Here is a 25241-nt window from a genome sequence, read left to right as displayed (position 1 = left end):
CTCTTCACATTATTACTTTATTAGAAAACCATTTTGACTCAGTTTATATCGTCAAGCTGGTTCTTTACAGCATCATTTAAGACCAGTCTTATTTTTCTTTTCTTAATTAATATTAATATTATTATTATTAGACATGGCTCCTCCCATCTTGTGCAAAATGCTGCTGGTGTGAAGAAATAAAAAGATCCAGTCAAAAACCAAACAAACGGACTCATCAGCTGTGGGTCGTCTGCACCGGGGAGCCGGTTCTGATCGGATGGAGCAGGTAAAGTAAGGCAGCGTTAGAGTCCGGACTGCGCTCAACCAGGAGGCTCTGGATGCAAGGAAAGAATTCAAAACAAAACGAAACAAAAAAAAAGCAGCAAAACTGGAAATGAGAAGTGACTGAATCCCCTTTGGACCGGAAACTAAATTCTGCTCCATGTTTCCAAACTAACTTAAAGAAAAGCAAAAGCTAATTGGTTCAACCTGCAGCGGTATGTACAAACATCCAGAGAAAGAAAGAGCACCTTGTTTTAGCCACAGACTGTAGGAAACTGCAGGTTAACGGCTTCAAACTACAAACCAGAGGCTGCTTCAGTCGCTAAAATGGTCCTAAGAAAACTGGAAATCTGAGTGCTGGCAGTAGGTGGCGCTGTGAGACAGTCGAGAGGTCGATTCTGAGGAATAAAATCCATTTAGCACCAGTGATGAAACCAGGAATCTGCCGTTTCAGCGAATCCAGGATCAGTTTCTTTATCTGCAGTCAGAACCTCTGGTAGATTTTTAAACTGGATGAAAACCGAGACCCAGAGAAAACAGGAAGAGTTTAAAACAAGTCTGGAAAAAAAATAAAAGATGACTGTATGATCTCTTAACTGACACTGAAAACAAAAATATCAAAGCATGTGAAGTCTGTCAATAAGCCGCTGGAAGAAGCACAGATTCAGGCTGAAGTTGTTGTATTTTCCTCCATGGAAAATCGTAGCACCTTTGAATCTCAGAGGTAAAAAACCCTAAAAACATCAAAACCAAAATCCTGAACATCTGGAGCTTCTGGTCTCATTGACACTTTGGGTCTTCCTTCCTGTTTTTACGGATTCGGACCTTTGATTGTCCATTTCAGGGTTCTGCTGCTTCACATTTGGTTTTCCTCCTCGTCCTCTCTGCTGCCCGTTTCAGCTCTCCTCGCTGCAGGGCTTAAACTCGGGATCAGGATCCGGCTGGGAATCCATGGCCGTCTCCCAGTCCTCCTCCTCCTCCTCCTCCTGGCCTTTGTCCCTCTGTGTCTTCTGGCTCTGGAGGAGGCGGAGCCTGGCCATGGCCCGGTCGATGGTCAGCGTGCTGATCAGGTTGAAGTCGTGCATGCTGATCAGGTGCAGCAGGAAGTTGCGGCACAGGCTGTGCTGTACGATGGCGGCGGCGTTGTGCTCGGCGAACACCAGGCAGGCCTCGTTCATCTGGTTGTCGGCGATAAAACTGGAAGGAAAACAAACGGAAAGGAATGATAGAAGTCCAATTAATCACCATCAAACTGAATGACCCGTTAATCTGACAGTCATGTTTCAGTGGAATTATAGAAAATAGTAAAAATAGAAAAGATTTTCAGATAACAGTCAGTATCTTATTAAACATTATTAAACAGAATTTCTCAAGACAACAATGAATCAAATTCTTATTATAAATGTTTTTTAATAAACGCCCACCTCTAATTTACAACAGAGGATCGTTTGTTCAGGTCGTCTTACAAGAAAACCGTCATTTTATAACCGAGTGGATTTAGGTATAAACGACCGGCGCTGACGTTTCACCTTTAATAGAGTGAACAGAACCAGAACCGAACCAGAACCGAACCAGAACCGAACGGCCTACACACCCGTGCTTCATGACGTGAAGGTTCCACAGCTTCATGATCTCCTTCTCGCCCTCGTTGACGTCGGTGAACTCCTCGATTTGCTGCAGGGAAGAGCAAACCAGTCAGACGACCTGTGGGTTCTGATCCGATACGGGGAACTTTTTCCTTTAATTCCTAGAAAAACGGTCGAAATTTGTTCTGACCAATTAAATTTGATTAGAGTTGAAATGAAAAACAGAATGAACTTTGGATTGGTCAGACACGTCTCTGGGACGAACCAATTCAAGAAAATAAACGTTTATCTCCAGTTTCTGGGGATAAAATACGTAAACCACCCACTTTGGGTCACATAGGAACCGGCTGTAACCCCAGGACTCCACCGGAAGCAGGACTTAAAAACGAACACCCTGATTTCACATTCCTACATTCTTTCAACCACTTCCCCTCCGATTCTTCACAGCGTTGTTTAAAGAGAGAAGCGGTCTGTCTACAGTCGCCCTGAGCTTCCCGGCAGGCGGCGCCAGTAACCGGTGGAATCCGGGGGTTTAACGGGACGTTAACAGACCAGCAGCAGAAACGTCCACGCTTTCTTCACTCGTTCTGGCGTGATTCCTGTCACGCCAATCTGGAAACGTTAGAACACAGAAACCAAACTGATCACAGCAGAAAGTCACTGTTTTGTTTTCTGATTTTCTTGCTAACAGAAGAATTAGAAACGTTTAAAAGAATCCGATGAAACAGAAACACCTGGTGGGTTTATTTTGAACCATAAGTCATGAAACGATCAACTTATTTGATCTGCATCAATAAATTTGCTGATGTTCCTCAAAGTGTAATGTTTGTTTCTAGTTTTCTTAATTTTAACTTTCTGGTGTTTATAACTTTGTGTTTTTAGGATGTAAAGCACTTTGAACTGCCTTGTTGTTGAACTATGCGATACAAATTAACTTTATTGATCCATTGACAATAATTTGAAACAAGGTTATAATCTCATGATGGTTTTTCTTTGGTTTTATAAAATCAGTTTTTATTTATTAAGATGATTTGGGTGAAGCAAAGTTGACTTTTCAGTAAAAGTCTCTAGATAAACTTTTATCTACCCGTTATGTTTTGTGTTGTGCTTAATTTTAACAAGATTATTTCTGTAATAATTTCTCTCTGATTTGTTATTTTTAAAGTCTCCCTCTACGTCTGCTGGACGGGCCGACTCGGCGTCACTCTGGAACAGCCTTTGCTGTGGCGTCCGCTGGTTTCACCCGTTCAGCAGTCGCAGAGCGGTACCAGCTGCAGGCCGCGACCCACCTTGGCGGTTTTCTCGCGCAGCCAGTCGGGGTCCCGCTCGTCCTCGCTGTCCACCTCCATCTCCTGCGCCCTCATCGGCAGGCAGCTGTCGCTGTGGAAGTACAGACGGTTGTGTCCGCTGACGTACGTCTGCTGGTGCTGCTCCCGGTCGCCGTCCTCCGGTTCCAGGAACTCGGACAGACTAGGCTTCGTCCGTTTGGGTCTGTGGGACGGAGACGGCGGTGAACGCTGAACCCGGCAGGAAGTAGGTGAACAGGAAGTGAGGGGCGGGGTTTACCTGCAGACCAGGACGTGTGTGACCACGGTCCTCTTGACGGGGCCGTTCCTGCTGAAGGCGAAGCCGGGCTGGTGGTGGACGTCCTGAGGGTTTCCTGCGTACGAGCCGTCGTAGCAGTCGTTGATGGAAACCTCGATCTTCGCTCCTTTGGGATGAGGCTGGAAGAACCGCAGGAACAGCGGATTCAGAAAACGCCGGCCGAGGCGGTTTGCTGCGATCCAGATCAGGTTTTATCTCTGGGACGTTCGGTCTCACCATGTAGTTGAAGATGAAGCGCGAGTGCGACAGCTTGAGGTGCTTCAGCAGACTGTACAGCTTTCTGCAGTTCAGCGTACACCAGGGGCAGTGCAGGTCGTCTCTGGCCTCCGTCTGCTGCCGCGTGTTGTTGTTGTACTGGAACTACAGAAGAAGAAGAACATCGGGTTCTTGTTCTTCAACAAGGCGAACGAAAGAACGTAAGATGGGAAGGAAATAGACCAGGGGACAGATGATCGTAAGACGGGCGTGGAAATACAAACATCACACTCAGAAACTCATCTACAGCCATGAACCGCCACCAGGCTCTGCCAGCCGTTTGTTCAGATCAGGATGAAATTAAATTTACTGTGCTGTTCGTCCTTAAAGCTACATTTACACTGTAAACATCAGCTGCTCGGCCGCCCGCCGTGTTCAGTCTATCAGCTCACCTGTACAAATACCTGCAGCTCTGAACCAGCAGCCCTGGAGGAGAGAGGCTGCCGTTCTCCAGGCATGGAGCCAGTCAGTTTCTAAAGATGTTTATTGGTCCCCAAAAACCATAAAAACCCGGAAATTATCACCAATCAATAAAATCCTCCTGGGCCGAACTTGAAGATTGGACATTATGCTGCTAACACTTAGCCTTGGTCAATAACTCAGAGGCGGAAGTCAGAGCGCTGCGCAACACAAATAATGTCCCGGCCAGAACAAGGTGCTAAATAATAAAACATAAATTAACGAAGCTTCAATGCAGGTAAATTTTCCTTGAGGAATTTTAATAATCGAGGTACTGGAACCATTCGAGGAACCGTTTCAGTTCTAGTATTTAGCAATATTTTAAAGAGAAAATCATTGTCGGCCAAAATCGAAATCAGCAAGTCAGGCTCAAGATTGGTAACCGGAAAACTGCTATCCGTCCTTAAAAATATCAGATGTCCAGATTAAATAATCTGTGAGTGTTTGATGTTAAATGGTCTTATTAGCCTGGAAAACTTTGGGAAACCGCTCTCACCTGATACAAGATGCGCAGCTTCTGTCGAGGCTCTGCTGAGATCTGCTCCCTCCTGGTCTGCATGTCGGCCTGCGTGGATTCTTTAACAGCTGGAGGTCAGAGGTCAGAGGACAGACAGCGTCACCCTGCAGCCGGGTCACCGTCAGACGGACGGATCAGAGCTGAAACTCAGCGTCTGGTTCCTCACCCTGGGCGTGCGTGGCTCTCTGCGTGCTCGGCCGGGTGTCCTGGTTGGTATCGGAGTTGCGGGTGGCCAGAGGTTTGGCAACGGGCGCCGTGGAGCAATCGGACGGGTCGGTGGTCCAACGTAGGGTGAACTGCAGCATCGGACCCTGAGAGAAACTCTCAAACGGAGGCAAACGCTGGGGAGAAATAGAGTGTTGACAATACTTACTACTTGCTGTTTCTGTGCAATTAAAAAGGCCAAATATCACATTTTAGAGCCAGAAACCAGAAAAAATATGAAACATGAATGGTTTATTTTTCTGGTGGAAATCAAACCCTCAGTTGAAAAAGTATTGGACGTGTTGGAGTTTTAGGATTTTCACTATAGCTTAGTTTTTGTTTGTCTAATTCAGTTAGTTTTAGTTCATTTTTAGAGTGTATTTGCCAGTTTTTATTAGTTAAATTTTGTTTTGTTTTGGTTTTTATTACTTTTAGGAGTAGTTTTAATTTTAGATGTTGTTTGTTAGCATAAAGCTGCTGTCTGGTTCCAAGTCAGTGTTATATCTTCCCTTCCATGCAGCATTAGCTTTAAGAGACTTTTCAGATCCAGGTGGCCTGTTGAAAACTAACTGAAGAGTGTCCTAATAAAAGTTTTGACAGCTACATTAATGCAGCGAAAACCTTACAAGTAAAAACCTGCACTGATTATGTGTAAAAACAAAAAATAGAGAGACTCGCACAACAGTTGGTGAAAATTGGAGTCCTTTGGCAGAAGGAATAAACATTGTCCAGTTGCTGCCAGAAATGTGATCGTCTTGATTTCCAGGTTCAATAAATTGACACAAAGGACTCAATCAAAACAGCTTCTAATCCCTCTGTAGAGTGCCGGTTCTCTAAGTCTCCACGCCACAACTGAGTCTCTTTTAAATGCTATGAAAAATACAATTTTAATATGACATTGCATCGTATTGGAGCTAATCTCTGGGACTTGTGCACATGTCCTACCTTCCCATCCAAGATGGTCTCCCAGGTCGCTCTCTTCTTCCCGATGGGACTCTCCTCCATCTCCTGCATGGAGACCTCGTACTCCCCGTCCAGCAGCTGCAGACGCCTGCACACAAGCATCAACTCTCACCTCTGGTTTCTGCGTCACCAAACCGCAACGAGGCTTTTTCTGCTTCAGAAGGTGAGACTTTGTGCGAGTTTTCACCTGTTTTTATCAAACACCGTCATCTGAGCCACAAACGTGGTTTCTCCCTCCTCCCTGAGAGACGAGCTCCTCCGCTTCCTGTTGACGGATTCGTCTGAAAAATCTCAACCACAAACAAGGCGAACGTCTTCATCACTTCAAAAGGTGGTGAGATTAAAACATTTTTAAAATAATAAAACATCTCAGAGGTTTTACACGCTCTCTCAATCATTTCTGAATTCAAAATAAAAAGCCAAATCAACCTAGAACAGAAGTCTGCAACTTCCACAGCTTCGGGACATTTTTACTCTCAGGTCAGCCAAATAAAACTCATTTAAATATCACACTTATACTTTTTGATAAATATCTACCAAAGGACAATTGTCATTTTTAAAGATTCACCACTTTATTTCTATTTTAGGATTTCAAATAAAGATAGAATTGAGCAAGAAGAGGATGGATGTTTTTTTTCTGTGGGATGGATTGGTATAAGTTTTAGAGAAAATAGTTAATATTAGAATTTCATCTTTTAATACAGTAAAATCAAATTACTACCAGTAGCAGGAGTTTGAAATAATTGTGCAAATAACTGGGTCAAAGATTCACACAAATTAGTAACATCTTTGTCATTTTTAGCCAAACTGAAAACCACTAAGAGCCACAGAAGGATCTCGCTGTAACTGCCGAAAACATGCAATAAACTGGATTATTAAACAAAAAACAACAATACTGTATAAAAACACCCAATTGACTCGTTTTCCTCTGCCTACCTCCTCTGTGGTGGTTCTCTCCGTTGCTCAACCCGTGGATCTGGCCTCTGGAGCAGCTGGGCCTCGACACTCTGAAGAGCAGAGAGTAGGACTTGACCATGTGCGAGTTACTGGGTTCAAACTCGCTGCTGGGAACCAGTAAGGTGGGGAAGGAGCCCAGTTTGGCCTGGACTCCAGCACTGGTCTCTGGGTTCAGAGGGACCTGCTTCTTCCCTGCTGGGACCTGCTTCACCGGACAGCTGACATCCTGGAAAGCAGAGAGGAAACCTCAGCTCAGGTCCACTGCTGGAGGTCATGTGACTTCACTACGCACCGAGTCGGGAAAATTACAAACTCTCACAGAACCTGAAAGAGACGCAATGTTTTACTGTTGTCAACACCATTACAGCTGGATAACATCCAAAGGCATCAAATTTAAATAAAGCTGGACGTAGCAGAGCTAAGCTAGCTTGACTTTGACAAGCTTAACATGTAGACAGAATTTGGTGTTTCTCAGTTCAGTCAACATTAAAATATCACCGGTTCTGACGGGTCATCAGTAGACGAGGTGCTGAAATGAGCAAATCAACCACCGCCAATCTTCACGCCACTTATTGATAATCGCAAAATAAACGTCAAGCCTAAAAACTTTAAACGGTGTTGATGTTCCTGATACACTTGGACGTAATCGCTGCTCCGTCGGCTAGAGGAGAAGTTGTCAGTCGGTTGTCACGGCAACAGGTCTGCGCAGAATAACGCAGACACAGAAGGCGACAAGAAATCAGGATACGATTGGTTTTAAATTGTTCGTCTGTTTAATTACCAATATAAAACAGAAATTTGCTTAGTCCTTTCTTGCACCTTGAGAGAACCAAAAACAGTTTATGGATTAATTTCCACACATATTTTAATCTTTTCTCATCTATAACATAAGCCATGTTTTACAGAAATCGGATAAGAAATAAAGGCGATGCGGCCGTTTTATTCCTGCTGGAACAGTCTGGTTTTGTCAAAATGACTCGATGCACAGTAATGGCGCCTGCAGGAGAACGTTGCTACCTATACGGGCCAATAGCAGCTGACTATGATCATTGATCATGATATATAATCAATGATCATCCTGCTCCTCAACACACACCTTCCTCTTCTTGTGGCAGACTTTGACCAGCAGGACCTCCACAGACACCGAGCTCTGTTCATTCTCGCTGTCCTGAGACGATTTACCTGGACAAAAACAAGACAAGCAAACAAAACACTGAAGTAAACAGGAAGTCAGAGCAGGAAATCAGCCAATGAAAGACAGCAGAAAAAAAAAAACTCACCAGCTGCATGGAAGAAACCAGTAAAGGTGAGCTGCAGGTTGGAGGCCAAGCTGCAGGAAGAGAAAAGTGGAATAAGACAAGTTCTTATGGAGCTAGATTAGTCTCAAAAATATTCACAAAGTGTACAAGATTTGTAAGTGAACATAATTCACAAATATGTTACACAATACAGCATAAATTTACAGTTTCAAACAGCACAAGTAGAAATAAATAACGCATTAAAAATGGCAGCTGTGGAGTTGGGAGATTTTTCTCCTTTTTTTCTTTGGTGAATGCTGTTAATGTTTTCCTTTTCTAAATGCACATTAACTTGCTGTGTTTGCACACCGTCCTCTGATGGAGGATAAACTGCTGCCACAAGGTGGCGCTGCTGCTCTCGTTAGTTTATAGGGATTTTTTTTTCCAGAAAAAGAAGAACCTTCCCATGAAACCTTGTATATTTCAGCAGTGCAGCTTAGAATCCAGTGACTTTAATGGTGCATGTCTTTAGAAGAATGTCTTGTCTGTATTTCCAATAAATCTGGTTAATACTCCAATATCAGAACTTTTTTTAGGACTTGAACGCAGCATTATAATTCTAAATCTCAGGAATCCCAGCTTTTAACTAGCCTTGAATGCATCATCTTGTTGGTGAATCCCTTGCTGTAAGAAAGTCTTAAAAAGTCAGGAGAACATTCAAGCTGATTCTGTTTACACACGTGAATGTAGATGTACGTTTTTATTCATTCTGTTTCACACATTTCTAAATTATGTTGCAGAATTACAAATCTTGTTCTATGCTTTGTGAATCCTTTTGAGACTAATTTAGCTCCGTAGTTCTCTCTGTTGTCTGGAGGTTTCTGTGAAATTAGCAGCTTTTACCTGAGGGTCTCCTGCTCTCCTCTCATCTTTTCCACTTTGAACAACAGATTGTCTACCTTGGAGGTTTTCCTGTAAAAACAGAAGAATGTCTTCTCTTAAATTTAGTTCACCGATAAACTTCACATCCTGAATAGATTTTCTTTTCTGAAAGAGCAAAACGACATCATAACAAACATTTACTTGATCCACTGGGATCAAGACCTTTTTCATGCGTCACAGTGGGGAAGACGGATAAACAACAACAAAAAAACATTAAAAATATACAAAGTTTGAGCAATTTGACAAGTGATTGTTATATTAATTTAAGTCTTTTCCCTCTGACTTTTTTTTTCCAGATGTTTACTAATTAACTGGTGCAGCTGGTTCCCATTATGATGCATTTACAGTTAGTTACATATTTTCTGCAAATCATTTTGTCTCAGTTCTGGGTTCAAAGCTGAAGCTTAATAAAAGAGGAAGCATGATTTTTACATTTTTAATAATTTACCACAATTGAAGATTATTGAGAAACAATGCCTCTGTTAATAAATATATTTGATTTATTCAAAGCTAATCTGTTGCATTTCTGTATTTTTAATAAAATAAAACCAGCTTTCTGTTTTCAAAGGAAGATTTTCACCTTTAAAACTTCAAAAATTTCTGACGTAACATTTTAAAAAAGGTCAAGGTCAATAAAACACTGAGCTGTGCTTCCTGTTTGTTTAGTTCATTCAATATTGACTCAACTTTTTCAAAGCCTTTTCTGTGTAAATACTGATGTTCTGATGCTGAACATGTAAAGTTAAGACTCATTTTTTTAGTTCTGATGTCTGATCCTAAAATGTTTCCTTCATTTGGTCGGTTTCAATCTGCTAATGTAAAATCAGCGGAGCGTCTGGATCAAATAATCTCCATGTTTGATTTATTATCGGTTTACAGCCGTTGGTAGAGACTCCAGTGGTCTCACATAAAACTTTAATCTGAGCAGAAACTCCAGTGAGAAGCCAGAATAACTGGAAACAGCTGCAACAGAAACGGCTTTCTGAAAACTGGACAGAAAGCCAGTGCGTCTCTAATTGAAAATGTTTTCAATTAGAGACGCACAATATATCAGCATCAGCCGAACTAAGTAATGTTTTAAAAGGGGAGGTATCGAGTAATACTGACTTATGAGCTTTACGCTGCATTTCATTTTACCAGAAAAATCCGATTGAGATTAAAAATCTCTAACAAGCGAATTCTGGGAGAGACTGGCAGAGGCACACAGAGATAACTGAACGTTCACTGAAAACGTAAAACCTTTTAAACCTGTTGTAAATCTTACAGTTTCAAACAAACAAACACATTTAAGAGAAACATGCATGTATAAAAGGCCACCACTACAGACATCAACGCTTGCTAGTCTCAAGAGATAAACAAGATCTGATCCTGAAATAAAATCCCAAATTTAATCGAAGCTTCTTCACCAGCTGTTGAAAACAGGAAGTGAAAAACAAAGAATCAATTAAAAATCCTAAATGTTTAAACTGTTACACTTTTCAGATCTTCAGCTGTAGTAATGACAGGAAGATCCCGACTTTCAAATCTCCAACTGGAAAACATAATAACCTCCAATTTATATGCATTTGAAAAAGCTTAAGATGATAAAGATCTGTCTGTAAAACGTTAAAAGCTGACTGTAATAGATGATTAAAAGCACTGTTAGGTGAGAGACCAGGACAATAAAAAAGTAGGATCAGAATAAAATGTAATCTGTCTCAGTGTTGGAAAATTTTAGGCAAAGTTTTTCTTTTTAAATGAATGAACTCTAGAAGATTCCAGTGAGTAAAAGAAGAATATTTGTGCTGTGAAGCAATATGTAGCTGAATATGTTAACATCTTCTGCTCACCGCAGCAAACCGAGGAGTTTCAGATCACCAACTCTTCACCCTCCAACGTCACCAAAAGAAAAAATCTTCACTAAGCCACATGTTTTACACCAACCAAGCTCACTTTTCACCCAGAAGCTCTGCACCCCGACAGCCCAGCGCCGCACCACCTGTAACCTCACAGCCTTTCACTGCAGCAAACCACAAACTACAAACTACCAACTACACGTGTATCGACACGATCTTCATGCAAAGCAGCACCAACTGAAAAACACTCCTTCTCCTAACTGATCTCACCGGCCCTCATCCACCTCCAGCAGCCGCCACGTCGGCCGACTTTCACCCGAGATAACAGTTGACCTGCTTTAAAAAAAAACATCTGCAAGCAGCTTACCTTCTGGTGTTACTCCTGGAGTTTCTGTGGGACATATAAGTGAGCGTCCTGTGCAGGAATATCGGCTGAAAGGCAACAAGCAGAGAAAAACATGTGTTGTTAATAATCCTCTTCCCCAGCTCTCCAGGTAAAGAGGCTTGTAGGAAAGGCAGAACTCACAGCTATCAAGTTTCTTGTGCGGAGGAACCTGTAGATTTGAGTCGGCTCTGCAAACAAACATGTTAGCGACACATCAGAAGTCATTTAGGTTGAAAAAGTCTGCAGAAAACTTAATGTGATCATTAAAAGTTTCAAAACAACTTTTAATGAGCAGACTTTATGCAGCTTTCACCAATTGAAGTACAAGACATTTTAAGACCTTTATGAATAACATTCAAGACCCGTATCAAAACAGAAATGCACAAAAGCAAATCGTATATTTTATACAATAGTGACAAACTTTTTTATCCATAACGCAGAGCGAAGATGAACTCCATCCAACCAACTGGAAATAATTTAAACTTATTAACGACACATGCAAAAAGACTAGCTAGCAAAAGTTTATTAGCAGCTAGTTAGCCTCAATCGCCTCGAATCACAGAACGTCGTGTGCGACTCAAACTTTAGCCTGACAGCAAGTCTCAAGAGAATATTAAACTATATAAAATATACAAGCTTGAATAGACAAAATTTAAGACCAGTGTTTATATTTAAGGCCGACTGCCATGTTTTTGATAAATTTAAGACATTTTAATGTCTTCATTCTAGATGCATGAATTTAGGAGACACTCTGGATCAGCACTGCGAAGATGAAGACATTTGAATTTTGATCCACATTTTGAACACCAGGAAAAGATTCACAGAGATCAAACATCTTCTCCATGAATGTCGTGTTCATCACAAGCAGAAGAAATGAAGACATAAAACCTGAAAGATGATGAATCAATTCTGAATCGATCCAATTAAAACGCTCCTGAATTATTAAACAGAGAGGTAAACATGTCTAAGGTTCATTACAAGTAGACCCGAAGAATGCACCTCAAAAACAAAGATGAGTTTCCTGGGTGTTTCTGGGTAATGTAGATGTAAAGCAACCAGATCAGGAACTGCCTTGTATTTGAAGACGGCCGTCCAAATGGAGATTAGAATAAAAGGATGAAGAGTGAGACTTCAAAGAGGTAGAGGAATGCAAATAAAGCAGATCAGTATCGTCGAACGGATGACGCAAATAAACTGGAAGCTGCACCATTTACGAAACATTCAGACACATTTCAGCAGAAACCAAACAACCTGTCGAGCAGATCAATGCTTTCTAGGAATCTGGATTACACTGGATGAGCTCAAGCTCCAAATCTGAAGCACTCAACCTGTTAGTACCAAGAAAGGATTATTCTGCTTTTTTTTTAAATAATTACAACTCCAGTTTCCTGCCATTTTAAATCACCTTAGATCAAGTAAAACTTGACAACAGAAACTGGTCAAACTGGATTATTCCATGTCGCAGAAAAGTTTTGAATGTTGTGCAGATTTGAACAACACTGACTTTAGACTGAAATCCACAGTTTTAAAAAGTGAAAACTTTGTTAAACAATCTTTTAAAATCATCTATAATTTCTGTTTCACTAAGTCTCAGGGGGAAGTGAAGTTGATTTAACTAATCCAGCTTTTAAAGGGTAACCAGAGAAGTAAAAGCTATTAAATCAAAGACTGGAATGTGGAACAAGTTCAATGTAATAAAAATGCAACAAAAGCTTCTGCAATAAAGTTAAATGAGACATTCAGTTTTACTCAGCAAGTTAGTTCTTGTGGTGCTGCATCAAATTACATAACATTCAGAAAACCATTACATTTTAGGATTATTAACAGTAACTTTAGATCATAGATTTGTTGCAACAACAGACAAAAAGTAGTTTTCAACTAAACATTTAGTTGTGGTGTCTAAAACCCACTGAATTATTTTATGCAGCACATTCCAAGTCTAAGGTGGTTCAAGTGTAAAACAAGACAGTAAAAGTGACCTTTATAAAATTTTCACAAACAGTATAAAGTATAATTATCTGGGCATAAGACTTAAAAATAGTCTCAACTTGTTAAAATATCATTTTTCTGTGTTTTTATACACAAAGTTAAGATTCACATATCAAAAAGTGCCTAAAACAGTAATTTCATCCAGGTTTGACCGGTCTGGGTGCGACTGTTTTTCAGTTTGGATCCCATCTAGATTGGCATCGGTACCCACAAACTCATTCAGATACCAAAGGTTTTATTTTAACAAATATAACAACATTTTCACAGATCTTGATGATTAAATGGTTATCCAGTTGCCCAAGCAGAAAAAAACTCTCTCTCTCAGTTTTAATGCAAATAAAACTTTTCACAAAGCAAAACATTTTATGATTTTAAAATATTCTTTGTTTATTTTTGACAGTGTAGGGGATTTGATTTAGCCTGAAACATTTTTGTGTCTTCTCAGTTTAGTTTTAATGAACTAAACTGTGAAATACCCTTTGATTTGGAACAGATGCTTACTTACGTCATTTATTAACGATTAATAAGATTTTGCGGTAGAGGGTTGACATTAGCTGCTCCCCTCATCGTTACAACTGCATGGCCAGAGTGAAACTTCCTGTATTGCTAAAATAGGCCCTCAGATGTGCATCTTTACACATGCAGCTCGGTGACAGTTGGGACTCACTCTCGAAGGCCTGCAGGAACAACTCGTGGTCGGCCTGAATCAGTTGCATGTTGGGCTTCTTGGCTGCGGCGGAGGGCGGCTGGTACAACCCGTTGGTTTTTCCTCCAGAACCGAAACCCACATGGTGGTGGCCTCCACCTGAGGAGCTCTGCTTGTGGGGAGCCATGGAAGTCAGAGGCTGGGGGAGAAATGGAGCTGGCTCCCCCACCTGAAGTGAGGTGTAGTGGCAAAGAAATAAATAAAAAAGAAGAAATTCAGCTGCTCTTCCTTCCTTTGTCAAAACAAAAGAGGCATCGATGGTGGTTAAAAAAACAACCGCTGACGATAAACTCAACTCAAATCCTCATTTTAAAGACGTGTAGCTAAATTTCTAGAATGTTAAATTTGAGACTGCCCGAGTTCCGTTTAACTGTTATTAACCTGTTTTAGCGGTTAGGTGGTCGAAGAATGCGCGGAACAACAGAACAGCCTCCGGCGAGCTGAGGCGGAAACCCCGGGCTAACCGGTTAGCATCGCCCCAGTTTCCACGGAGAATGTCGGTAAAATAACCCCGCGGCGACACGAAGAAACGGGAAAAACGTTACAACGGTAGCACCATAATCCATTTAAGGCAAATGTTTAACTGCAAATGAACATTGTTGTCGCCGAGTGTCTGTTAGCAAGTTGGATGTAAAATAGTAGGAAGCTCACCGATGTATCCCCAATCATGTCCGGTCAGTATTTTCACAATAAAAGCACGATTAAAATTAAATTCGCTTTACGACGGTTGATTTTAAACAAGACAAATTCATCTTAACAAATTGTTCTAAGCTTTATTTCACCAGATAAATTCCCTGAAATTAAGAATCTGGTATAAGTACACAGAGTTTACATAACATTCATAACAAAATTTAAAAACCTAACACCATCATGACTAAAACAAATAACTCTAAACATTTACAAACAACTTCTTCTTCTTTTTTTTTTGTAATTCAAATTTTTATTGATTTTCTGAATATTATCTCACATAAAACAAATACAAAACAAAAAAGGCTGGTGCACCACCACCCGCCCCCCAACAACGTCTTCTTTAAATCATTAAGAGCAGCCTTAAAATTATGAAACAAAACTGAAAATTAGTTTCTAATATAATTTGAATTTCACACCACAGCAATTAAGCATATAGAAAAGTGTGGTAGAAATAGGTGCACCAACAATAGAAACTGAGATTTAAAAAATAGATAGTAATACCATTAACATTGACCTACTGCAAAGTATCTCCACATACTGAACACTATGCGCTCAATATTCGATTAGGGCTCTTTTTACATTTACATAAAATTGCTAAATCAACAGCTATGGACGATCTGCTTTTATTCTGAAGTGTTAAATAGTCCCATTTCTCCCTCTTTCCTCTAACTTCAGTGACTTGAAAGAGGTACGCTGCAGCAGAAGGATGACTGGTGTTTAGAGATCCCGCCTTCTAATTTCCTTACCCAATCACCCCGCTTGCTGGTGACATGCTGATCTCTCATTGGTTGCTGCAGATATTAGAAGCAGCCGACGCAGAGCTGAGGCACGTTTGCCGCCTCCTGTGTACAGAGGAGCCAAAAAGCGTTTTAAAATCACCGTTCACTGTAACCTAAAACTATTTCAGTCAGATTCATATGTTTTCTGAACACAAGAATAATTGGAAATCATTTGAAATGCAGCGCAGACTTCTAGGTAATAAAATTAACAGACTTTATTGCAAAAATGGAGAATGAAAGACTGTAAAAGTGTTGCAAAAACATGTTTTTTTGTTTGATTTAGTTTTATAACCAGACATCTTTATGGTACTCTGAAAAACAATTAGAATCCTGTATAAGTTAATAAGCCTTTATTATTAAATAGCTGCAGACTATTTCCATAATCCTTCTTGATAACCTCTATATTTCTCTAAAAATATTTATATTTTTATAATATGTTTATAATATATATTTACATCAAGTTAATCTGTGTGCATCTGCATCTTTGCTCACGTTCCATAACAGTCTAAAATAAAATGTGAACTAAAGCTGCACTGTTTCAAAACTAACACTGGAAAAGGTTCTAATAAAACAAAAAATGTAAATAAATCAGCTTCAGACTGCAGTTTGGGGAAAAACCCAACCCTGATAGAGCCTTCATTGGTCATAGCTGGAGATTTATTCAATGTGCAAACAGACCATCAGTGGCTACATTCAGCTAGTGAAGTCAAAAGCTATTTCTGTCCTCGGTGTGTTTTTGGGTCAGTGGTTTAGCCTCATGTTGGCAGCAGTCCTTTCTATCTATTTCAGGAAGAATTTACTTCCCTTTTGTTCATATAGATGTTGATGATGAGGTGCTCTTTTTCCTTTTCACTTTAATTTTATATTTTTCAGTGCTGAGTTCAGAGTAGAAAGGTTTAAAAATGTGAGAGAAGCAAACAAGTTTCAGGTCAGTTTGCCTTGTCGATGGAAAACATCAAGAAGCGTCCAAACTTCATGATGCAATCACTGAAAACATAAACAAATGTAATACATTTATTAAATCTGTATATAGACAGTGCTTTACCAAAGAAAAACAAAGTTGAATCAGTCCAAAAATATCTGATTTCTATAGTGCCAACAGGAAGGTAAAACAAAACAGTTTGTGTCCAGCATGTGTGGAGTCTGCAGAGATGCTAGGTGCCTCTTAATATATCTTCCTTAAATAACTAATAATAATAGGGTGTTTTAAATATTGATATAATAACAAATGCTTGTTTTAGATGGATCTTTTCATATAATAACTTGATTTTACAGGAATAACACTAAAAATGCTAGTGATATTTAGATCCATAGAAAATGCATCTATTATCTTTTCTGTAAAAGTTTAGTTTTTTAATTATTATTTTAAACCCTAAAAAGGCAAAAACAATAAAATTTTGGGTTTGTGGTATAAAAAGTTGACTAATTTTGAGAAAATTATATAAAAATAGGCTCATACATAGATCCCTATGTAATACAAAAAGTGCAATGAGCACAGAAACAACAAATATTTTATCAAATAATTACACTAAAAATAAATAGTAACCAAAAAAGTCAGAGGCTGAATTAAAATGACATTTATTAGTCACATTTCCTTTGATATCATCACTACAGTTGTTGTCACGCAAACATGTTGGAGTGAACAGTGATAGTAAACATGGGGACTGACCTGTTACAGCAGATAAAACCTAATTTAATTAAATAAGACATGTTTTAAACACATGGCACAAACAGGGCAAGCAATGGGAAACTGCAGAACATGTGTATAAAACCTTAGAAACCTCTAAACACACAAAAAATAAGCATTTTAGTTCGGAGTTTATAGGTAATGATTAAGAATAATAAACATGATATCAGTTCTGGGTTAACTGCATCCAGTGCCCGAGATGGAGGAACCGAAATAAAAGCCATTTCTGAGAGTGACGTGCGGTGAGGATCAGAACTGGTGAGACACCGATTCATTTTGTACAAATCCAAAATAGAAGCTTATTTTTCAGATTTGACCTTTAATGAAGTTTTTAATTGTCTTTCCATCAATTCCATACTATTCAACAATATAATAGCAAGAAAACAAACTATTTAATATAAGGTCACATTTATTTATTTTTTAATTTTGAATGTTTTCTTTTGCTAATTTCTTCCTTTTCTGATTAAAATTGGAATTTTTGTATGATCTTACCTTTTTTATTTTTCTGACAGCCTTAAAGGTTCTGTTCTGATTGTATTTTTAGTTTTCTGACCGTTTTCAATCTTTTCAACGAGCAGAAGAGAACCTGTTGCCTGTAGTGCTAATGGGGCTAAACACTGCCTCCTATCGGTGAGAAACATTACTTCCTGTTTCACCCTGCGCACTTTTACTGCGCAATTACAGCTGATTAGAAAGACTGAATATGCCACTCACATTTATTAAACATATTATACCTACAGACTGAGGAACGTAAACATATATAGAACATGTGTTATTTAATAAATATATTAGCGAAGCTAAGATAACAGTAATGGGCATGCGCGAACTGCTGTGTGCAACACAGCGCCCCTAGAGGTAAGGCACGGCACTACACTGCCTCACTTCTTCCATGTATTTCAACAGGCAATGTGTAAATTCAACGATTTTTATCATTTAAAAAAATCGCTGATCTTGATATTACAAATAAAAAACAAATTTATAGAAAAACATTTCTATGTTCTCTCATCATTATTAGCATCTATTTTACTTTTCATGATTACAGGAGAGTTCCCCCTGACCGCACGCCACTGATCCAGTGGTGGCTATGGTTCTTTTGTTTGAAATAAATAAGTTAGCTGAGTTTTAAAACATGAATGAATGAATAAATTAACATTTCAAAGATCTTCAAGCTTGTCAAACGGATAAAGTGCCACGCTTCCTTCAAGAACCCATCATGGTTTTGTGTTAGAGCAGCAGACAGACCGAGATTAAAAATTAAAACACCAAGACTCAGTGGACTGGACCATCAGTCAAACTTCCAGCAGGAGCAGACTGACTGTTATGCAGGAGGTGTTTAGTGTTTTCTCAGTAGTATATAGGCCATGAGCAGGACAAGGCCCGCCGACAGGCCTGCAATCACAAACTGGTGGATGGAGAGGACGTGCTCCAGCGTGTGAATTCGCTCCTCCATGGCGCTGGTGTGGAAGTAGTCGTAGATGCCGGCGGTGATGCTCCACAGCGCCCACACGGCGTCCACCACCAGCGGCATGGTGGGCGAGGCTCAGCCGCAGGCCGCAGTGGCTCCGTCAGAGCCTGGAAGGAACGCAACGATTCAGCTGGATCCCTGATCCCTGATTTTCTGGGCCTACTTTAGAAATATTTACAGAAAATCTTGCAATATTTGAATCAAGTAAGACGTCATATTAGGCAATTGCAGACAGAAACAAAAAGAGGAGTACATTTCCACCATGCAACTCAGAAATTTTTAGATCAAAGTAAAAAATATTCAAGATAAACAACATTAAAATTTCTGAGTTTATAAAGTTGACAATTTTTTAGAAAACCAATACATTTTTAGATTAATCTCAAAATATTCTAGAAAACAACTTTGTAATTTCTGAGCCCCCAAAGTCAACCATTTTCTTAAAAAAAACTGGAAATTTTGTAGAAACTTAGAAGATATCCAAAAATAAAAGTTTAGACATCTTTTTTTCTGGAACTGTTTTAGATTAATCTCAAAATTTCAGATTTTTCTTAAACTTTTGGAGCTTATACGATTTTCTTGTTTTTTATTTCAGGAAACGTCTGAGATTAATCTCACAAATGTCCTTGTTTTTTTCAAGAAAAAAAAAGAAGAAAAAATCCTATAGATTAAGCTCAAAAATTTCAGATGTTTTTTTTTTTCAAGCTAATTTCTGATTTTTCAAACACAGAAAATGCATGACAATAAATGTGGCCCTTTATTACTCGCCACGTCGACCGCAGACTATATTAAATCAGGCTGAGGAACGAGTAGAAGTAAGAAATATTGCCATCTGTACATAGGAGTTAGAGCTGTATTGTACCCGTGCTAGTTAGCCACATGCTTGCTAGCAAACGCCTCTGTTACCTAAAACAAACGTTTAAGCTTTATTACTTACAGCACGGGTAGGTCATAAATATCATGAAGACCATAAATATCCATCCACCGTCCCAAAAGTGCTTCCCCGAGATTTACATTCTCAGATTACAGCAGCAGAAATGTTGAAATCCAATCTGTTGTGAACTATCATCTTCCGGGTGTGCTCCACTGTCAAGGTTCCCCTTCCCTACAAGATACCTATTGCCAAAGTTAACATTTTAAGGATTTCACCTTATAGTCCAAAATAAAATCCATAAATTGATATCTGAAATATCTCAAAGTTAGTACTGGCATTTGTGGAAAAATTCGGCACTGCCTATGGAATTTAGAAGAGGATGGTTTTGATTTTATTACTTTAAAGAGAGTTAAACCGGCCAAAGCGCATCATGAGTCGGTCTGCAGTTTTAATTGTGGAGTAACTACATGTGCAGCTGTCTAGATGTAAATTTTCAATTAATAATTCCAAAGAAGCAATTGCTATGGCAATTTATGCCATGAAATAAGATCGTGACGTCCGAGAATTCTGGGTAGGCGCGGTGGCCAAGTGGTAAGGCGTCGGTCTCGTAAACCGAAGATCGCGGGTTCGAACCCCGTCCGTGCCTAGCTAATCCGGCTGTTGACCAGGATGGGTTTTTTTACCTGCAGATTTACCGTCTTTTGAACCTATTTTTCCTTAGACGTGAACAAAGTGGCAATAAAGAGAGAAAAAAATTCCTTTTAACGGGAACTTATTGAGGATTTGAGAATACAGAGGAGATACTTAAAAACAAAAGAACTGAGATATGTGTTCCTTATGCAAATGAAAAACAAAAAGTTAATAATAACAAAAGAGAAAATAATGTAGTAGAAAGATATAACTGAAATGATCATTATATCATGAGTTGAAAATAAATACTTCAAGACTTGGTGGCACTCAAATGTTAGTTTTTTCTATATTTTTTTCTCCAAGACATGCAGCACTGCTAACACAAGAGAAAATTCCACTTGAATTTACTCATATCTGTATAAATGCTTTGGGTATTCTGATTTATGGAGCAATAAATAATAACTACAACTTTTCAAGCCAATGGACCACTAACAAGGCTGGACTAAAACAATTTTAACTAAATCGATTAACAGTTTCATCATCTATAATCTCACACATATTCAATGATTTTTTTTTAAATAAATGCTATATTTAAACACATAATTATTTAAAGATATTATACAGACAAAATCCAGAAGAAAATACAGTTTAAAAACCAGGAAAAGTTTTTTGTGTGATTTGACGCCCTCCTGTGGAGTATTAGAGAATCTAACTATTTTATTATGGAACAGGGCGGGCTTTAGGACCCGGAAGAGGAGCAGGAAGCAGTAGCGGCGGAGAGACTGTCATGGCGGATTAAAAAATCAAGTGCCAGAAAGCGCAGAGAACTTCTTTAATGAAATCATTAAGGTTTGATTCAGTTTAATTACAATAATCACAAGGTAATAAGCAGGTTTAAAATATTACTGTCTTTTGGTGGGTGTTTGTCTCTGATTTTTTTTCTAACTTTTCTCGTCAACATGGTCTAAAGTGAATCACATTTCTTTGCAGTGAATCATAATCAAATAACTCAGTGCAGAGTTATTGTTTTAAATAATAGGTGATGAACAAATGCCAAAGAACTCATACATCCAGTTAGGTGTGCAAAGGTTTTATCCGTGTTGCTAAATAATAATGCACCTTTTTTATATTTTATATTTTACTTTATTTTTGTATAAATTTGGTTGTGTTGATTAATATTGTTAAGCTTTGCAGTACCCTTTGTTTATATCAGTTAAACATAAAATATTTTATAATATTTTCTCTAGGTGTACATACTTAGTTCTCGACAATAAAACGATTATTTCAACGTCTTAAAGGGAGAAAATGTTAATAATGAGGCTATGAAATTCAATAAGATGACAAATTAGTTTTGCAAAACTAGGTTAAAAAGTGTAATTTTAATCCCATAAAGTGTTGAATTTTACAGCGTTTAATTAGAGAATTTCTGAGAATGTCAGATGTTTGTTTAATTATTTTAATTTTGTTTTCAGTTTGTTTGAAACACATGTGATCTTAGGGACTAGATAGTTAGTTTGAATAATAATAAATGTCAAATTGCTCAATATTGTGATGATTTCTATCATCCAATTCTGCTGTATATTTACCACCTTTCCACATTTTTATTGAAGTACTCGATGAAAGTGAGACTTTAATGGATAAAAACACAATGTAATGGGTTAAAAAACATTTCTTTGTATCCTGAAAACTAAAGTTGTTGGCTGCTTTTATTTTAAATCATTAAAAAACGTTTTAGAGAAGATCTGTTGTTTCCTGCATCTTAAATGTTCAAATAAGTTATGTGCAGTAATACTGATTAATTATTGTTTTGGAAGGATTAAATCAAATTAAAGTCTGGGAGTGATACATCTTCACTTTATTTTTTTATAATTTTTACAATTAATTTTAAAAAAGATTTTCTCTTGCATACGTTCAATCTTGTGGTTAGAATTTAATCTCTTAATGCAAACATCCACCAATGTGTTTAATGTCAATGTGTTTTTATTAAAATTTAAATAATTATCAGGTAGTTATTGTGTTATAGAAATCTCTTGATTTTCTGGCGCTCTGTAGGTTGCACTTTGTAGCTTTTGGTGAATTTTGTCTGAAACAGGAAGTTGCTGTCGCTGAGTTTAGTTGTTCTGTTTGTAAATAACTTGCAGTCCATGTGAGCTGTTTGCCGCTCGCTCCAGGAGCCATAAGATCCCGGCCCGAGGGCAGAAGGATTTCTATCCGGACGACTCGGAGGAGCAGAAGCAGCGGCTGCAGCAGAGCCTGGATGAACACTGGAGTCTCATTTCAGAGGAGCGGGTCGAGAGGCTGTCAGTGAAATACCAGACTCCTCACTTTAAATCAGTGGCTTTTTATCAGATTTGAAACTGAACAATTATTTGGAACCTGAAATAAAAGTTTGAAATGGAAAAAAATAACTTAAATCTCAAAAGTAGTTTTTCCACATCTTTTTTTGGTTTTGAAATAGCTTTTTTCAGTTTCAAAGTATTTTTCAGGTGTGTGTGCATGGTTGTTTGTCTTGTACGTCTGTGTGTTGCCCTGCGACAGACTGGTGACCTGTCCAGGGTGAACCCCGCCTCTCGCCCGGGACGCAGCTGGAGATAGGCACCAGCAACCCTCCCGACCCCATTTAGGGAAGAAGGGTGTAAAGAAAATGGATGGATGGATGGATAAATATATATACAAATTAATTAAATTTTTTTTACATACTTTATTGCACCAATTTAGCTCCATAACTTTATAACTTTTTCGGCAAAAGCCGTCAAAAAATTAGTTAGAGGTGATTGTTAACTCCCAGAATTTCTTACTTGTACTCCCTCAGTCTTATGCAACAGGGCCAAGATCAAATTGTGGCCATAAGGTGCCAGGTGGTGCTGTGACCTATGCAAGTCGGTGCACAGGTCACAGCAGCCCGTCATCGGAAGTGCCACAATATCTGCCACTGCCACAATCTGAGCCTGATACTGAATACAGAGACAGCTATTTATTAATATTATAACAGTTTGTTAAAGGGTTTTACCAATAGCCGTTCATGGTTTTGTCATACAGCATGAAGGTACAGTCAAAGGGGTCAAAAGTTTCGAAATACAAATATTTTCTCTGGACCTGGACTTTGAACATTCTGTGATAAAGTAGGGGTGAAATGAAAATATAAAGCATTTCGTTTTCAAGAGAATTTTAGCAGTCTGTCTCTTCTTCATTCAACTCCAGGTAAGGTTTTAGTCTGCATGTAGGACATATTTACTCCATCAGGTCGTTGAGAATTATTTCTTTCACAGGTTTACTCTCTGAAAATGAGGCTGTCATTCGTTCTCATTTTGTTTTCCATCTCTGCTACATTCTGTGGTGAGTTTAACATTTCCATCAATATTTTTTCCCCTCGAAAATAAAAAAAAACCTGGTTGGATGGATTTTTGTTTGAACGTTTCTCTCTTTCTCAGGGAGGGATGGCATTCGAAGCCTGGTCTTCCCCAGTGAAACCAATACCGCCTACATGGAGATGATCGCTATGAAGCCGCTCAAGCTGACAGCGTTCACGCTGTGCATGCGTGTGGCTACCGAGCTCAGCGGAGAGAGAGAAATCATCCTGTTTGCGTATCGGACCAGTGACATTGATGAGCTGAATGTGTGGCGGGAGCTGGATGGAAGGTGAAACCCTCAATAATAAATAAATAAATGCGAGATTTCATTTTTCAAAGTGATATTTTCACATTATTTTTACACACATTTATAAACATCAAAGTTCCAAACTAAGTATTTAATACATGAGTTTGCAAGCTAAATATTTAGCTTTCAAATTAAATATATAGTCAGAAAGATAAATATTTAGTTTGGGAAATAAATCATTACTTTGGAACTAACTATTTAGTTAGCAAAATAAATATTTGAATTGGAAACAACTAGTTAGCTTGAAAATTAAATATTTTGCCCAGACTTAAACATTTAGTTTGGTACTTTAGTTTTAGTTTGTATACAAAATACTAGTTTGTAAGCTAACTAAATATTTAGCTTCTTAACTAAATATTTTTATTTGAAAGCTAAAAATTAAATTTTCAAATTAAATCTTTGGTTACAATTTAAATGTACCGTAGTTAGGAAGCTGAATATTTATTTTGCTAACCAAATATTTAGTTTCACACCTATCTAATTTCCAAACTAAAAATTTCGCGTCCTAACTAAATACTTAACTTGAAAGCTAAATATGTAATTTATGAACCTCGGCTGTGTCACTCAACCTGTATTTGCTGTAAAGGTGCTAATGGTGGATAAACAGGAAAACCGTCATCGGAGGCTAAGCTAACTAGTTTCAACTACACTGGCTAGCAGCTCCACATGAGATTGTGATCGACATTTTTAAATCCCGCCTCCGGGATCTGATTGGTTGTTTGATCTATGTAAGTTTCAGCAAATGTATACAACAAACAAACAAACAAAAAAACATGTTTCATAAAAGTTACATGCTTTAGCTTTATCTGAGCTAAAATTAAAAACCACACAACTTTCTGTTTAGATTGTCCTTCTACCTGAGTGGGGATGGAGTTATTTTCCAAGTCCCTGACCTCGGCTACCTGCAGACTCACCTGTGCTTCACTTGGGACTCCAGCTCAGGCGCTGCTGCTGTCTTCATGAACGGCAGAAAGAGTCAGACCAAAATCTACCGGAAGGGTCACACCATCCGCCCCGGAGGCAGAGTCATCCTCGGCCAGGATCCTGACAGTTTTCTGGGCGAATTTGATGCAAAGCAGAGTTTTGTGGGAGAGATTTCTGATGTGACGATGTGGGACTCCGTCCTGTCAGACTTTGCCATCCACAGTCTGTTTAATGGGAGGAGGGTGGAAAGAGGAAATGTGTTTGACTGGGAAACTGTGGAGCTTAGACCGTTTGGAGAGGTGGAGGTCATCAATGTTGATCTGATCTGATTTTATTATTTCAGGATGCAGAAAATGTTCAGAGTTTTCTTTCTTTGGACAAATAAAATGTATCCTGCAATCTTTTTGCTGTGGTCATCATTTGTGCACAAATTGATAGAATACAATATGACTTGAATGCTCATAAAGATATAACTGAAATGATCATTACATCATGAGTTGATATAACTATTAATTTCACTGAGTTGAAAATACATGCTGCAAGACTTAGTGATACTCAAATGTTTGTTTTTCTAGTAAGATATGAATTAAAACATACATAAACTCCAAGACATGCAGCACTGCTACCCAAGAGAAA

General features: G+C 38.7%; 2 protein-coding genes, 1 long non-coding RNA gene and 1 other non-coding gene across 6 annotated transcripts; 2 read left to right on the top strand and 2 right to left on the bottom strand.

The window, feature by feature from the left end:
• LOC122822582 (polycomb protein suz12-A-like) lies at window positions 1-15377 on the bottom strand. 3 transcript variants are annotated; one of them, XM_044101387.1, is made up of 17 exons: window positions 15339-15377; window positions 13864-14071; window positions 11349-11395; window positions 11190-11254; window positions 8949-9017; window positions 8088-8137; window positions 7904-7989; window positions 6787-7033; window positions 6038-6140; window positions 5833-5938; window positions 4850-5024; window positions 4663-4751; window positions 3669-3812; window positions 3414-3571; window positions 3137-3338; window positions 1856-1935; window positions 1-1458 (listed from the first exon to the last, which is right to left on the bottom strand). In XM_044101387.1, the coding sequence occupies exons 1-17, from the start codon at window positions 15375-15377 to the stop codon at window positions 1158-1160; spliced, it is 2169 nt and encodes a 722-aa protein (XP_043957322.1). In that variant the 3' UTR covers window positions 1-1157. The 3 variants fall into 3 exon arrangements, with proteins under 3 accessions (XP_043957322.1, XP_043957323.1, XP_043957324.1); XM_044101388.1 differs by lacking the exon at window positions 15339-15377 and adding an exon at window positions 14554-14590; XM_044101389.1 differs by lacking the exon at window positions 15339-15377 and adding an exon at window positions 14284-14547.
• A 1556-nt stretch (window positions 15378-16933) lies between these two features.
• Window positions 16934-19908, bottom strand: LOC122822585. The gene is made up of 2 exons (XR_006369167.1): window positions 19458-19908; window positions 16934-18630 (listed from the first exon to the last, which is right to left on the bottom strand). It is a non-coding gene; the product is annotated as an uncharacterized LOC122822585 (long non-coding RNA).
• A 60-nt stretch (window positions 19909-19968) lies between these two features.
• On the top strand, window positions 19969-20040 carry trnat-cgu. The gene has a single exon. It is a non-coding gene; the product is annotated as a tRNA-Thr (tRNA).
• Window positions 20041-23132: 3092 nt separating this feature from the next.
• LOC122821669 (pentraxin fusion protein-like) lies at window positions 23133-25004 on the top strand. The gene is made up of 4 exons (XM_044099783.1): window positions 23133-23225; window positions 23294-23360; window positions 23456-23663; window positions 24526-25004. The coding sequence occupies exons 2-4, from the start codon at window positions 23309-23311 to the stop codon at window positions 24932-24934; spliced, it is 669 nt and encodes a 222-aa protein (XP_043955718.1). The 5' UTR covers window positions 23133-23225; window positions 23294-23308; the 3' UTR covers window positions 24935-25004.
• Window positions 25005-25241: the final 237 nt, after the last annotated feature.

Source organism: Gambusia affinis, linkage group LG19, assembly GCF_019740435.1.
Source record: "Gambusia affinis linkage group LG19, SWU_Gaff_1.0, whole genome shotgun sequence".
Lineage (NCBI taxonomy): Eukaryota > Metazoa > Chordata > Actinopteri > Cyprinodontiformes > Poeciliidae > Gambusia > Gambusia affinis.
This window is presented reverse-complemented; position numbering and strand designations above follow the sequence as displayed.